The 14,963-nt window shown below is 44.8% G+C and overlaps 1 protein-coding gene across 3 annotated transcripts in view; it reads left to right on the top strand.

Annotated features, from left to right (window-relative positions):
* Positions 1 to 1,860: 1,860 nt before the first annotated feature.
* PHAF1 (phagophore assembly factor 1) overlaps positions 1,861 to 14,963 on the top strand; it is a 31,016-nt gene continuing 17,913 nt past the window's right edge. The window contains exons 1-3 of one of the 3 annotated variants that reach the window (XM_086689235.1): positions 1,861 to 1,953; positions 2,048 to 2,168; positions 10,225 to 10,307. In XM_086689235.1, coding sequence (XP_086545361.1) covers positions 2,105 to 2,168; positions 10,225 to 10,307 — 147 coding nt within the window. In that variant the 5' untranslated portion in view covers positions 1,861 to 1,953; positions 2,048 to 2,104. Of the gene's footprint in view, positions 1,966 to 2,047; positions 2,169 to 10,224; positions 10,308 to 14,963 lie in introns of all 3 variants that reach the window. The other 2 variants (XM_025920764.2, XM_086689238.1) reach the window with 2 other exon arrangements.

Below are 14,963 nucleotides of genomic sequence, written 5' to 3'. Positions count from 1 at the left end.
TATCTACATCTTTTTTTAAATTTTTTTTTTCAACGTTTATTTATTTTTGGGACAGAGAGAGACAGAGCATGAACGGGGGAGGGGCAGAGAGAGAGGGAGACACAGAATCGGAAACAGGCTCCAGGCTCTGAGCCATCAGCCCAGAGCCCGACGCGGGGCTGGAACTCACGGACCGCGAGATCGTGACCTGGCTGAAGTCGGACGCCAACCGACTGCGCCACCCAGGCGCCCCTCTACATCTTTTTTTAAAAAAAGTTATTTATTTTGAGAGAGAGAGCTGGGGAGGAGCAGAGAATCCCAAGCAGGCTCCATGCCATCAGCCCATAGTCTGGGCCCGAACTCCCAAACTGTGAGAGCATGGCCTGAGCCAAAATTAAGAGTCAGACACTTAATCGAGCCACCAAGGTGCCTCATAGCCTATATACATCTTTAATGTTTGCCATGCATGGTAAGAAGTAAATGTCCCCCTTAACCCTGAGCCTCTCCCTGTATTAGGTATTATTGATAATTTTTGTTTATCTTTCCAGGAATGTTCTTTTTGGTATGACCAATGTTTCTTTTATTTGTTTTTACATACTATACAGTTTACACCTGCCTTTTTTCTCTTACAGCTCCTTCTAAATCAGCATACAGGGATATAACATACTTCTGAATTTTAAACGCATTCTTTTATATATATATACACACATATATATGTATATATACATATATGTATATATATGTGTGTATATATATATGTGTGTATATATATATTTATATCACAGTTTAGTTAGCCACTTCCCTACTGATGTACATCTCAATGACTCAGTTATATTGTTTTGGCATATGATGCTGCAATGGACATCCTTCTCCGTGTTGTTTTAATGCTAGCAGCAGTGACTTCAAGTTTTGATGGAGCCTCCCAAGTTACATTCCTACCAAGCCAGTTTGAGAATTTAGCATGTCATTCTCTACTCTGCTAAAATTCTTCCTCGAAGGGCAGTGTAATGTAAAGAACTCAGGTTCTACCGCCTAGCATCACAAGGCCATTGACTTCTCTGTGCCTCATTTTTTTCGCTTGTAAAGTGAGGTATAATCTGACATCTCAGGGTGGTTGTGAGAATCCAGAGTCTGCTTCCATGAAGATTTAGCTTTACAAGAGATCGTGATTGCCTTGTAGTTTTTGAGTGCCCCAGGTCATGGACCAAAAGCTCAGGTTCAACAGGCTAGAGGAGCCCCTCCTCCGACCTATAGATGAGGAGAATGAAGCAAAAAGGGCACCAGAGGTTTGATCAAGACCACACAGCACTGACGGCAAAGCTGGCTCTGGCTAGAGTCTGAGCTGCTGCCAACGACCTCTGGATACCGGCCCCAGGAGGCTGTGTACATCTGCACTAGGTCAATGGGAGGTCTGGCCTAGCTCCTCCCCCCTCAACCCTCTACCCCACCTCCCTGCCCCTACCCAAACACTCAAGCACACTACGCACTCACTTTGAAGTCCGTGTCCTCCCTCCCCTCTGGGCCTCAGACGTTGCACCCTCAGAAGTCGCCTTTTGCGCCCAGTATCAGTAGGACATACGTGTAGACAGCAGACAGATGTCGTATAACCACGTCACATTTGTGTGTTGCGTGGCGTGCACATCTTTGTGCAGACGTGTAAAACGTGTATGGTGTGGTGTGCAGATGTGGGGGTTCACGGAGTACGGGATCCCTCGTTATGCAAGCACCCACCCTTCCGCGTCGTACTGTTTGGCCTCCCTCACGCCACTATGCGACTTTCACAGCATTTTGCGCGTGCGCGACTCCGCCTTGGGCTCCTTCACCCGACCCCGCGATTGAAATCTCGCCTTAGCCCCGCCCCCGCCACGCTTTACGGCTGGCACGCCAGTTTTGCCGCAGACGCTCCGGCTAACGCCGCTTCCCCTGCCGCCGAGGCTGCTGCCGGTGAGCCGAGCTGAGCTGAGCTGAGCTGAGGTGTAGTATTGGGTTAGTGCCGCCGGCGGTCGAGGAGCAGGTAGAGAGCCACGCCGGCAGAGCCGGCGGGTTAGTCGCTGCTTTGTCTCCTCAGTTTCGGTCCCGTCTGCGTTGCTGCAGGGAGGCCGCCTCGGCCCGGCGAACTGAACCAATGCTGGATCTGGAGGTGGTGCCGGAGCGCTCTCTGGGAAACGAGCAATGGGAATTCACGCTGGGTGAGTGTGGGGTTCTACCTCAGGACTATGCTTCTTTCTTCTCTCCAGGCCCTTCCTGCCTCTGGTCTCTGCCTCTTATTCCCCTGCGCCCGCGGCTCCTCGTCTTTTCCGTCCTCACAGCTCTTTGGGCTCCAGGCACTAACTTACCTGCTCCTACCGGCCAGACCCACCAGTCTCGCTCAGCCTGGCCTAGATGCCCTCGCCTCAGGCCTCAGCAGGGCTCCTCCTGGGGCAGTGGTAAGGTAGTAATAATAACAATGGTGGACACGCCCCAAACACTTACCCAAGGCCAGGCCCTCCTTCCCTGTGCGTAGTTACCTCAAGTATGCCTCCTTGGGATCTGAGGGTCCATACTTTTGTTTTTCCTATTTCTATTTTGCACCCTTAATAGCTAAGAAGTTACACTCTAAAACGCCACAGTAGTCTGTCTCCCTTTGCTTTTCTGGGCCGTGAGTTGCCTTGTCGGAAGGGGAAACCTAGGCTTAGATCCCATAATCACGTGTTAGGGATCTAGTCAAGGGAGGTGAGAAGAGTTTGTATCTTAAAGGAAATTGTGACTTGTTTCTTGTTTTTAATGTGGTCGATGTGTGATTTAATCCTAAACCCAGACCTTAGCAGAGAGTTGAAGGTTGAATGACATAAGAGTTCAGGGAAAGTAACGTTCAGTTTGTATAAAATGCAGTTTGGCCATTTTAGGGGTTTGGGGCCAGTTTTAACTACCCCCAACGTCGCTGCCTTTATGTGTAGAAGTATGTGCATTCAGTAAGTCCAGTGTGTGTTTACACTTATCCAGCACTAGGAAAAAGGGGTGTGGACCAGGTGTTGGTGCTGTTTGTGCAGATCTGAACTTTTGTCCCACTAATTTGGGCTACTGGGCTGAGTCACCTACTCCTTTGGGCTATAGCTTATCCTTGAATCTGGAATACTCATCTATGGAGATAGCATAAATGAGGAACTGGAGGATAGATGCTGGTAGGACCCTACTGTGCTCAGTGTTTCCAGAACTAACTGAACTACAAGCCTCTGGGTTTGAGCCAGTTTTATTGAGTGGTCAGAGCCAACTTCTCTCATAACTTAAACCACACCTGCAGAGTTCTTCCCCAAATTTTAGCTGGTGTGAAACACTCTGGCCTGTTGTGAAGCACCAAGAATTTGACTGGGAGGCCAGTGATATATTTACCTCCAGATCCATTCATCATGCTGTTGCTGTTTGGCTTCTAGTTAAGAAAGAACCTCCCTCACAGCTTCTCATACCAGTACTTCACAGGGCAGAGTGAGAACCACAACCATAGCTTCAAACTGTACTTGATGGTGTGACTAGGTTGTGGATCTCTGTGGTAGTTTCTTGGCCAAAAGTTGAGGGGTGCCTGGTTGGCTCAATGAGTAGAGCATGCAACTCTTAACCTCAGGAGTTGTGAGTTCGAGCCCCATGTTGGGGCCAGAGTTTACTCAAAATAAAATAAAGATATTATTTGAAACCAGGATTTCAAAAAAAAAAAAAAGCTGGGTGGAAGGGCAAAGTTTCTTCTGTCAACTATTTAGATACCTTAACCCTTACTCCTAACTTTGCCAGTTCCCAGAAATCAAGGGTTAGTGTAGTTCTTTCAAATTGTCTAAATAACAACAGTGAGAAGAGAATTTCTTTCTTTTTTTTTTTAATGTTTATTTATTTTGAGAGAGAGAGTGCTCAGACGAGTGGGGGAAGGGGCAGAGAGAGAAGAGAGGGAGAATTCCAAGAAGGCTCTGTGCTGTCAGCACAGAGCCCAGCACTGGGCTCGATGTCGTGAATTGTGAGATCATGACCTGAGCTGAAATCAAGAGTCAGACACTTAACTGACTGAGCCACCCAGGTACCCCAAAAACAGCATTTCTGTACGGTGGGCCCAGAATTGAACTTTGAGGGAAACCTCATAGAGGCAGCTTGGCTTTGATGATTCTTTTGTGGATCTTAAAAATCCACATTTTTAAATCATGTCTGCCTGAGAGATGATGGTCATTTTTAACTTCCTCAAGCTTAAAAAAAAAAAAAAAAGATTTTTCTCTCTCTCAGTCTTCTTCCCAGCCCTCAACACATCTAAGCTGCTGTTGTGGCTGATAGGTAGGGGTAGGTCTAAGGTGGATCTATGCTTTAGAATTACATTCCTAGAGAACCAGGCAGTGCTTAACTAAAGTTACCACAGCCCTGTAAGGTAATCTTCATTTCCCAGATGAGGAGCAGGCTCAGAAAGGTAGAGATGATGAAAAGTAGGTAGCTGAACAGGGATTCCCTGCTTCCCACCCCTCTACCCTTCTAAGGATGGGCTCAGCTTTGTCTCTAGGTTTCTTTTTGGAATCTCTGCAAATGCAGATGCATCAAGCCCTTGCCATCATCTGCTTGGCATCACAGTGGGGATCTGCATCCAGCTTCTTGGCTGCCTTCCTGGCCTTTGTGTAATGTTGGGAGATTAGGGAAATGCCAACAACATAGGGAAAGGCAAACCTAGGCAAAGAGGACTCTCTGGTAATGCCACTGATGGCTTGACTAATGGTGAAGTAAAGGCAGTGCAAACTTGAAATGTTTTCAGTAAGACTTGGAGAATGTATTGGTGTGGAAGCATATCTCTAAATTGTTCTAGAGAGACTGAAGGCTTGCTCTGTTGAAGGCAACATATGTACCCCTGCGGACTCTGCTTACTAACATCAAAAGTTGAATAAGAAATGCTCCTGTGCCCTGAAGAAGTTAGTCTCATGTGGGTTAAGGGATAAAGAAATAGTTCATTTTATTAAAATGAGGGAGAGGTCATGTAGGGTGCTTTGGAAGGGGAGAAGGGACTTGACCTGACGGGATTCAGGGAGGGCTTCCTATCAAACTACAGAAGTCAATATCATTCCTGGAGCCAGTGAGCACCAGGAAAGCCCTATCAGAAATCTGCCATGGGGCACCTGGGTGGCTCAGTTGGTTAAGTGGCTGACTTTGGCTCAGGTCATGCTTTCATGGTTTGTTTTTTATTTTTGTTTTTGTTTTTTATTTTTTTTTTTTAATTTTTTTTTCAACGTTTTTATTTATTTTTGGGACAGAGAGAGACAGAGCATGAACAGGGGAGGGACAGAGAGAGAGGGAGACACAGAATCGGAAACAGGCTCCAGGCTCCGAGCCATCAGCCCAGAGCCTGACGCGGGGCTCGAACTCACGGACTGTGAGATCGTGACCTGGCTGAAGTCGGACACTTAACCGACTGCGCCACCCAGGCGCCCCTGTTTTTTATTTTTTTAAATGCTTATTTATTTTTGAAGGAGACAGAGAGCATGAGCAGGGGAGAGGGAGAGAAACAGGGAGACACAGAATCCGAAGCAGGCTCTAGGCTCTGAGCTGTAAGCACAAAGCCTGATGTGGGACTTGAGCTCACTAGCTATGAGAACATGACCCAACCGACTGAACCACCCAGGTGCCCCATGATCTCATCGTTTTTGAGTTCAAGCCCCATATCGGGCTCTGCACTGGCAGTACAGAGCCTGCCTGGGATTCTCTCTCTTTCCCTCTCTCTCTGCCCCTCTCCCACTTGCACGCACACACTCTCTCTCCTCTGTCTTTCAGTAAACAAACAAACAAACAAACTTAAAAGTAGGAAATTCTAGGGGCGCCTGGGTGGCTCAACCGACTGAGCGTCCAACTTTGGCTCGGGTCATGATCTCACAGTTGGTGAGTTCAAGCCCCACGTCGGGCTCTGTGCGGACAGCTCAGAGCCTGGAGCCTCCTTTGGATTCTGTGTCTCCCTCTCTGTCTGCTTCTCCCCCACTTGCACTCTGTATCTCTCTCTCTCTCTCTCTCAAAAATAAAGATTAAAAAAAAATTTTTTTTTTAAATAGGAAATTCTACCACCAGATTTCTCTTCTACGGTGTCTCCATAAACGTAAATCTTATAGTCAAATTCAAAACAAAACACTGGGAAAGATAGTGTGTGTAGGGAACTATAAGCAGTTTGGTATTATAATGAGAGTGTGATGTACTGGTGGAAGAAGAAAATGGGTTCTCCAAATTCCCAATTCTTTCTCGTGATAGCTGCCTGGGACACTATCAAGGAGCTTTTGGGTCCACTGGAAAAGAGGGTATCTATTAGTGAAGTGTGTTGCAGACACAGGTTTAGGAAGAAAGAGGCTAGATTTGGGGAGGTGGAGAAGGAGAAGGAATCTAGAGGTTTCTGGCTTGAGTGACTGGGTAGATGTTAGAGGTATGGAGACCCAGAATACAGAGGAGAACTCAGATTGAAAAGAAGGTGAAAAAGTCTCTTTTAATCTGTTAACTTTTTATTTGCCTTTTTTTTTTTTTTAATGTTTATTTTTGAGAGAGAGAGAGAGCACACAAGCAGGGAAGGGGCAGAGAGAGAGGGAGACACTGAATCTGAAGCAGGCTTCAGGCTCTGAGCTGTCACCACAGAGCCCGATGCAGCCTCAGACTCAGGAACCGTAAGATCATGACCAGAGCCGAAGTCAAATGCTTAACCAACTGAGCCACCCAGGTGGCCCTATTTGCCTGTAGATATCTATGTAGATATATAGATATATAGAAAGCAGAATAAGATATGAATCAGAAACTAGGTGGTTGATTGGATGAGTGTATGAAGGATGGGCAGAAGGAAACATTGCCCATCATAGAGATCTGGGGAAGTTAGAGGAACAGCAAGAAAGAATGGTGTTAGTAGAGACAAAATGAGGGTGCTCAGAGTGAGAGAGTGGTCACCAGGGTCTATGGTACAGGACCTACATGTCCTATAATAGCTTTTTTTCACTTAGAGTTCAGCAGATATGTAGGACCACCTACTGTTGTGCCAGGCATGGTGATTGGGTGCTAGGTGTATGACAGTGAGTAATACAGGCAGTGTTTCTATCCTCAAGGTATAGGGGAGACTAACAGAAATAAACAGGGGGCATCTGGGTGGCTCAGTTGGTTGAGCATCTAACTTCTGTTCAGGTCATGATCTGGTTTGTGTGTTCAAGCCCCACGTTGTGCTCTGTGCTGACGGTGCGGAGCCTAGAGCCTGCTTTGAGTTCTCTGTCTCCCTCTCTTTCTGCCCCTCCCCTGCTCACACTCTGTCTCTCTCTCTGTCTCAAAATTAAATAAACATTAAAAATTAAAAAAAAAAATAGGATGGGAGGCTTCATTAGATAAGGCAGTTGGGGAAGTGAGATGTGAGTCAAGACCTGAAGAATGAGAAGGAACCAACCATGGAAAGGACATTCCAGCAGAATCTGAGCTAGCACAGAGGCCTAAGTTAGCAAAGAGCTTAACAAGTGTGCTGGGAACAAAGGGAGGCATGATGAGCAGTGGAAAGAAAGATGGAGGTAGATAAGATTGAGAATATTTGGGGACTTTAGGTGGTGACATGCTGTTTGGGTTTTATAACCCCGTATTGGGAAATCATTGAAGGGTTGTAAGCAGACAAATGATGAGATCTATAATACATAGGATGTATACAGTTTAGAAAGCTGACATACACTCCATACCCTTTTTTGGGTCTAGGTAACTCTGTTCGGACTGGACAGTGCTCTAGTGTCTTTGTCATACATGTGTTTGGTTCCCTTTAGAGGCCTTTTGTAGCCTTCCTTTATCAGCAGCTGTGTGACAACTGGTCATTGTAGATGCTTTGTCTCCTCCAGATGGGGTTTCTCCCCAGGTGACTGAAGACCTGAGGATCCGAAGATTCCAAGGCCAGGGATTTGATGTAGTTAGGTGGAGAAGAATCCTCTCTTGAGAAACTGATTTGTGCTATGTAGGTGAGAGAAACCATGTGGCCTTCTGTTTCTCAGCACATAACCAAGCTTATCTGTCTTCTCCACATGGATGTTTGCCCATTCCTTCTGGGAGAGTATAGATGCTTCTCCATTTCAGGAATGGCAAAGCTGAGTGATGCATCCAACTTGTTCATATTCTCAACAAACATTTATTAAGCTTCTACTATGTATCAAGCCCTATGTTACCGAAGGCTGGAAAGAGCCTGTGTTAAGGTGTGGTGTCCTCCAACTTTCTTCAAATTATAGAATGGACCATCAAATGAAGGCAAGGTTAGATCATTGTTTAAATGTAGATAGACCATGCATTTTTATAACCTTCTTTTTCTTTGTATGCAAGCTCTTTTCTGCACATCTGTCCGAAGATCAGAGGTAAACTGATCTTGAATGTAAGCCACTGTGTGCTTCCCTGAGGTCATATGGTGGTCCCTCTTTCTCCCTTTCTCTTATTACCTACTCCATAATCCTTCAGCTCTGCTGAATAAATATTTATTCAACAGCCACTGTGTGGTCAGCCCTGTACTGGGTACTGGGGATCCAGAGAGTGGTGAATAGCACATACTGTCCTTGGATTCAGAAAGCTGTGAGTCTTTGGATTTTGTCTGAGACTTTGTTTTGGATTGTCTCTCTTTGAGTTTTTTCTTGTTTGAAATATAATGGACTCTGAAAACATACTTTTTGGTATTCCCTAGGAGTCCTGGGATCTTAGAGATATTGTTGGCATTTGGATTTCTTAAACTGGGTGCATATATAAATTTGTTTACAATGGGCCATGAGTTCAACAATCAGGTATTAAGATTTAGAGGATTTGTGGGTTGATAAGTAAGGATCCAGTGAAATCTTTAGTAAAATGAATTCTGGTAGATGTGATGTTTTAAGTTTATTTATTTGTTCTGAGAGACAGAGAAAGTGAGCAGGTGAGGGGCAGAGAAGAGAGGGAGAGAATCCTAAGCAGGAGCCTGCAGAGCTGGAAGCAGCCTCAGTCTCATGAACCTTGGGATCATGACCTGAGCCAAAACCAAGAGTTAGACAGTTAACCAACTGAGCCACCCAGGTGCCCCTCTAAGGGCTCATTTAAAAAGTTAAATAAGGGGCGCCTGGGTGGCGCAGTCGGTTAAGCGTCCGACTTCAGCCACTTCAGCCAGGTCACGATCTCGCGGTCCGTGAGTTCGAGCCCCGCGTCGGGCTCTGGGCTGATGGCTCAGAGCCTGGAGCCTGTTTCCGATTCTGTGTCTCCCTCTCTCTCTGCCCCTCCCCCGTTCATGCTCTGTCTCTCTCTGTCCCAAAAATAAATAAACGTTGAAAAAAAAAATTTTTTTTAAGTTAAATAAAAGTAAATTGGGGCACCTGGGTGGCTCAGTCGCTTAGGTGTCTGACTTCAGCTCAGGTCATGATCTCGCAGTCCATGAGTTGGAGCCCCGCATTGGGCTGTGTGCGGACAGCTCAGAGCCTGGAGTCTGCTTTGGATTATGTGTCTCCCTCTCTCTGCTCCTCCCCCATTCTCCCAAACTCCCTCCCTCCCTCCCTCCCTCCATATCTATCTCTCTCTCTCTCTCTCTCTCTCTCTCTCTCTCAAAAATAAACATTAAAAAATTAATTATTTTAGAAATAAAAAGTTAAAAATCACACATCCAGGGGCACCTGGATGGTTCAGTCGGTAAAGCGCCTGACTCTTGGTTTTAGCTCAGGTCATGATCTCACAGTTTGTGAGATTGAGCCCTGCATTGGATTCTGTGCTGGCAGTGCAGAGCCTGCTTAGAATTCTCGCTCTCTCTCTTCTCAATAAACAAAAAAAAATTTTTTAATGAGCTCTTACAAGTCATGTGCTCCTGCAGAGTCTCATTTGAGAGATGAGGAGACATGCCAGAAGGAAAGAGAGGAAGGAACCTGCCCTAGGTTATATGTAATTCACAGAAGAGTGAGAACCAGAACCTTGGTCTCCATATCCAGAGTCATGCAGTCAGTGCTTTTCTCACTGTTTTTTGGTTCATGCTGACTTTGCCTTCTCTGAGCCCCTTTTCTGCTTGGGATCAGCATAGTAGTTCCCATTTCCAGAAATCTTTTTTGTGTATTCACTCCCTTCCCTTATACAACCCAACTGTTCCCTTAGTACTTGCTGCTGACTTTATTCTAGCTTTTGCTGCTTACTAAACTTTTATTTACTCATATGTTTGTAGACCTTAATGGCCCCTGTTCCCACCCCAGGTTTTACTGCAGGGTCTAGTACAAAGATAAATGTCAGTAAATGGATAGCCCAGGTAACCACACAGTTGTTCTTGCTTTATTTCAGGAATGCCTCTGGCTCAAGCAGTAGCCATTCTTCAGAAGCACTGTCGCATCATCAAAAATGTCCAGGTTCTCTACAGTGAACAGGTGAGTGGTAGCTGATTTGTTTACTGAAGTAGCATTCCTAATCGTTGAGTCACTCCAGAGGTTGATGCTCTGGGAGAGGCAGACTGGCAGGAATTGCTGGGTCAGTGTGTTTGAATGGGAGAATCTCCAGCACTGGTCAGTTACCAAGTACATTTTGACTCTGAAACTTTTGGTCTTGATAATGTAGTGCTGTCAGGTTTGGAAAGGCAATAATAACTGAACTTGTTTTTTTTTTTTTTTTTTTCAACGTTTATTTATTTTTGGGACAGAGAGAGACAGAGCATGAACGGGGGAGAGGCAGAGAGAGAGGGAGACACAGAATCGGAAACAGGCTCCAGGCTCTGAGCCATCAGCCCAGAGCCTGACGCGGGGCTCGAACTCACGGACCGTGAGATCGTGACCTGGCTGAAGTCGGACGCTTAACCGACTGCGCCACCCAGGCGCCCCTGAACTTGTTTTTTGATGTGTTTGACTTAGCTGATCCTTAGACAGGGACATTTCAGTGGGAGGTCACCTCAGGGACTGTCTTGTCTTCTAGAGTGCTTGCCTCTTCTACTTTTGTGTTTAAAATGGTCTTTTCTGCCTTTGTTGATTGCTTTCATTTCTGTTCAGAGTTGTTGCAGTGCAGAGCACTCCAGACTTGAAAAGAAACAGGTGTAGCTCATTCCTTTGGTGAGAATGAACTGATACATAAGATCATATATCAAAATATTGGCTCCAAATTAATGGACATATTTTACTCTTTTTTTTTTTTTTTATCTGACTTATGGTGGTCTCTATTAAATGTTGGTCAGTTGTGCCAGGAATTAACACCTATAATATAATGTTGCATGTACTTACAAAGAACTTTTCTGTTTCCAGAAAGAGTGTATACGTTAGCACTAGAGAACTTTCTGAACATCAGGATTTTTTGTATTTGGTTTTATAAGCAGAGTTGGGGACTATTTTATTATGGGCTTTTAGAAATAAGATGCTTCTTGTCTCTTTAAAAATGCAATCTCCCTTCTACTGAACTCTGAAATCTGTGATTCTTTTGTGACACAGACCATGTGTTGCTGTGTGTAGCAACTTTTATGGTGTCCTATGTGTCACAAACCTCAGGGAATAGTTTTGAGCCTATCTAGGCTACAGGATGTTCTCACTGTCTTTTCTGATACCTTATAAGTACCATTTTGATTATTTTAGTTCCATTTGTCCCATTTAGTTTCAAATCCTAAAGCAAATGACTGTTTATTTTCGACATGAAAAATGTTGTGGACTAGAAGAAGGTGAGATTTCTGTGAGTCTTTCCAGTTTGCCTAGTGTCAAAGTTGAGCCTCTTATCTATGTCCAGACATTACTTTCTGCAGTGCAATACCCCTCTGCCAGCCTACTGAAAGAGTTCCCATGTGAAGAGTCCTCATGAGACAGGGAATGCATAATCTCCAAGCAAGTTCTTGGATATTTTTGTGGTACCTAACACGGAACAAGGGACTTCTAGGAGTAGGACAAAGGTGCCTTGAGCCACAGTGCCAAAGTACTTCCTCATTTATAAAGTGAAGAATGTTGACTTTTCCACTTTGTTGCACTCAGATCATCCCTAACCTACTCTGACTTTCAGTGTTAGACCATGAGGGAATTACTCATGACAATTAGCAACCATCAAAATAGGGATAATGGGTTTGCTTCTTGAGCTTTTAGCTTCCTGCACATTCAGTTAAATCAGATTTGGGTGCTCCAAGAGTAGATAAAATTGAACATAGGCTTTAAACTTGTAATTTTTTTAAAAGTGTTTTTAATGTTTATTTTTGAGAGAGAGACAGAGCATGAGAAGGGGAGGGGCAGAGAGAGAGGGAGACACAGACTCTGAAGCAGGCTTCAGGCTCTGAGCCATCAGCGCAAAGCCCAACACAGAGCTCGAACTCATGAACTATGAGATCATGACCTGAGCCGAAGTCGGATGTTTAACTGACTGAGCCACCCAGGTGCCTCTTAATTTTTTTTTAACGTTTATTTATTTATTTTCTAGAGAGAAAGAGAGCATGAGTGGGGGAGGGGCAGAGAGAGAGAGACACCCAGAATCCAAAGTAGGCTCTAGGCTCTGTCCGCACAGAGCCCCACGTAGGGCTCGAACCAATGAACCAAGAGATCATGACCTGAGCTGAAGTTGGACGTTTAACCACCTGAGCCACCCAGGTGCCCCTTTAATTCTTTTTTTAATGTTTTTTTATTTATTTTTGAGACAGAGAGAGACAGAACAAGAGCAGGGGAGGGGCAGAGAGAGAGGGAGACAGAATCTGAAGCAGGCTCCAGGCTCTGAGCTGTCAGCACAGAGCCCAATGTAGGGCTCAAATTCAGGAGCTGCAAGATCATGGCCTGAGCCGAAGTCAGATGCTTAACCACCTGAGCCACCCAGGTGCCCCGGCTTTAAACTTTTTAAACAAATTTTTAAGAATGAAGTTTATATCTTCCATCACTACTTTTGTTGTCTGTTGTCCCGAACTTTGGGTACAAATAGTTTTAGCATTAAGCTCATTTTCCCTGATGTCTTCTAAGGAGCTGGAATCAGCTGGAAAACATGGATTTTTGAGTCCAGTTCTTGGTTCAGATCCTTGTTCTTCCCATTTTTTAGCTATGCAACTTTTGACAAGTTAATAACCAGTCTGGTTCTCCTTCTGTAATGTGGTTATTGTTTCCTTGTAATAGAATAATCTTTTGAAGAGGATCAAGAGGAGATGGTCTCTCAGAGCTCCGATATTGTGCTTCTTAAATGTGGGTCCTGTCCTCTTCTGCCTTCCTTTCCATTTCTTCCCATTTGTCTTCTTGCTTCCCATCAAGTGCAAAGAATAGTTTGGCCCCATTAAATTTTTCAGAAATATCTTCTTATCTCTAGCAAATCACACCTTGGAGGTTAAATGTGCATATCAAGTGGGTCCCATCTTTCTTAGAGGGAAAAGTATGAATGACTAGGAGCAGACAGCTTTACTAAACTATTTCATATGGAGAACTGTGTAATTCTGGGATCACTGGAAGAGCCTGCTTACACACCATATAGTACATGTATATTTTGATTCCAGAGATACTTAGGATTTACTAGTAAAATATTGATTGTGAGGATAATTTACTTGCTTTTGAAAATTATCTAGTTATGTCCTGAATTGTAACAGTGCCGGGAGAAAAATGATCAGATCTTGGGAGAGTGTAAGAAAATTCCGATCCTCCCATTGTTCCTACTCCAAACAAGGATCTTGAAGGATGCTAAAAGGTTGCTTCATCCTGCTTAATGCTGTGGAATAGCCCTCTTAGAAATGTGTTCTGGGTTGAGAATAAGTGACCTAAGGTCAGAGTTCATCATTCTGTTATCTTGCTTGAGACCTGATGGTTTTAGACATTCATACAGACCTACTGGAAAATTACAACATTCTTTCTTCTAGTGTTTGCCAGGCATGGTGGTACCTCCTAGGCCTGCTACCTTGTGAAGATCAGTGGGGTAGGAGGGAGGAGATAGTCTTAGCTAATCCCAGAAGGCTCTGGAGAGAATTTTTCCACTGAGGCCCACACCAATGGCACCTGGCCTTCCAGCCTACAGTTCTGTCTCTGACAGCCACACTTCTTTGATTCACTGTGCCTGCCTTGGGAGGCTCTATAAAGAAACTTCTCTAAACATTTGAGAGCTTTCTGCCAGTTTCAAGGAGTGGCAGGGTTTTGGATGTTGGTGTTTTTCTTCTGCGGGGCAGCTTGGTTTAGGGCTGTGGAGTGTCTTCACATGTCGAGTCCTTGAATTGATTGCACTGGAACAGAAGCAGGCAAGTGAGACAGACGTGACGAAACAGTGTTGTATGCTCAGTGCTATGCTTGGTGCCTTCTACCTTACTATCTAGACCTACTATCTCCGTTCCCACAACAACCCTAGAGGGAAGAGATGATGGTATTCCCATGAAGAAACTACAGCTCAGAGAAGTTTTGAGAGTCAGTTAGGGTCACCAGCTCACCTGTACCCAAGCCCGGCTCTGTTCACTGCTTTGTGCTGCTGCTCCCTTCCCCCCAGGACTTAGAAGGGGCAAATGTAGAAATACGACTCCTTAGATCTTAGATTTGGGCTTTACAGAAGGAAGCACATGTGATATGGGATGGTGAGGGGAAGGAAGGAAGGAATAAGAGTATCATCTCATACATAAACATCACAAAGTATTTCTTTGTCCTGGAATATGGCCTGAAGCAGTCAAAGTATAGGATATGTTTTCTGTAGATGGTACAGACAACCTTGGGAACAAATGGACATAGGTTTAGCTGACATGCATTGAACATTACCTGCCAAGTTTGGGTCCTGACTAGACCTTTTTACATGGCCTGCGTTCCTCATTGACTGCTCTCTAGGTTTGACAGGGAAACCCATGCTGTAGATGTGGACCCTGACCCTCAAAAGAAAATGGCCTACATACTCACATAATTTTGGCCCTTTCTCCCAGGTATTATTTCTCAAAGCCTAGAAGAAGGAGTCTCTTTTCAGCCAGTGTTAGGAAGCAGCAGCTTCAGGCTGGAAGTAGCAGACACTGCATTCACACAACAGTTTGTTAGTTGGGCCAGGGAGGGGCTGTCTGCACTTACATATTCTCTGTGCATTGCATTTAGACTTGTGAATTTTTGGTAGGTGCTGTTGAGTAAGTTGTTGAGTGT

The sequence above is a fragment of the Puma concolor genome, chromosome E2 (assembly GCF_028749965.1).
Source record: "Puma concolor isolate L17-30 chromosome E2, mPumCon1.1.hap2, whole genome shotgun sequence".
Classification (NCBI taxonomy): Eukaryota; Metazoa; Chordata; class Mammalia; order Carnivora; family Felidae; genus Puma; species Puma concolor.
This window is presented reverse-complemented; position numbering and strand designations above follow the sequence as displayed.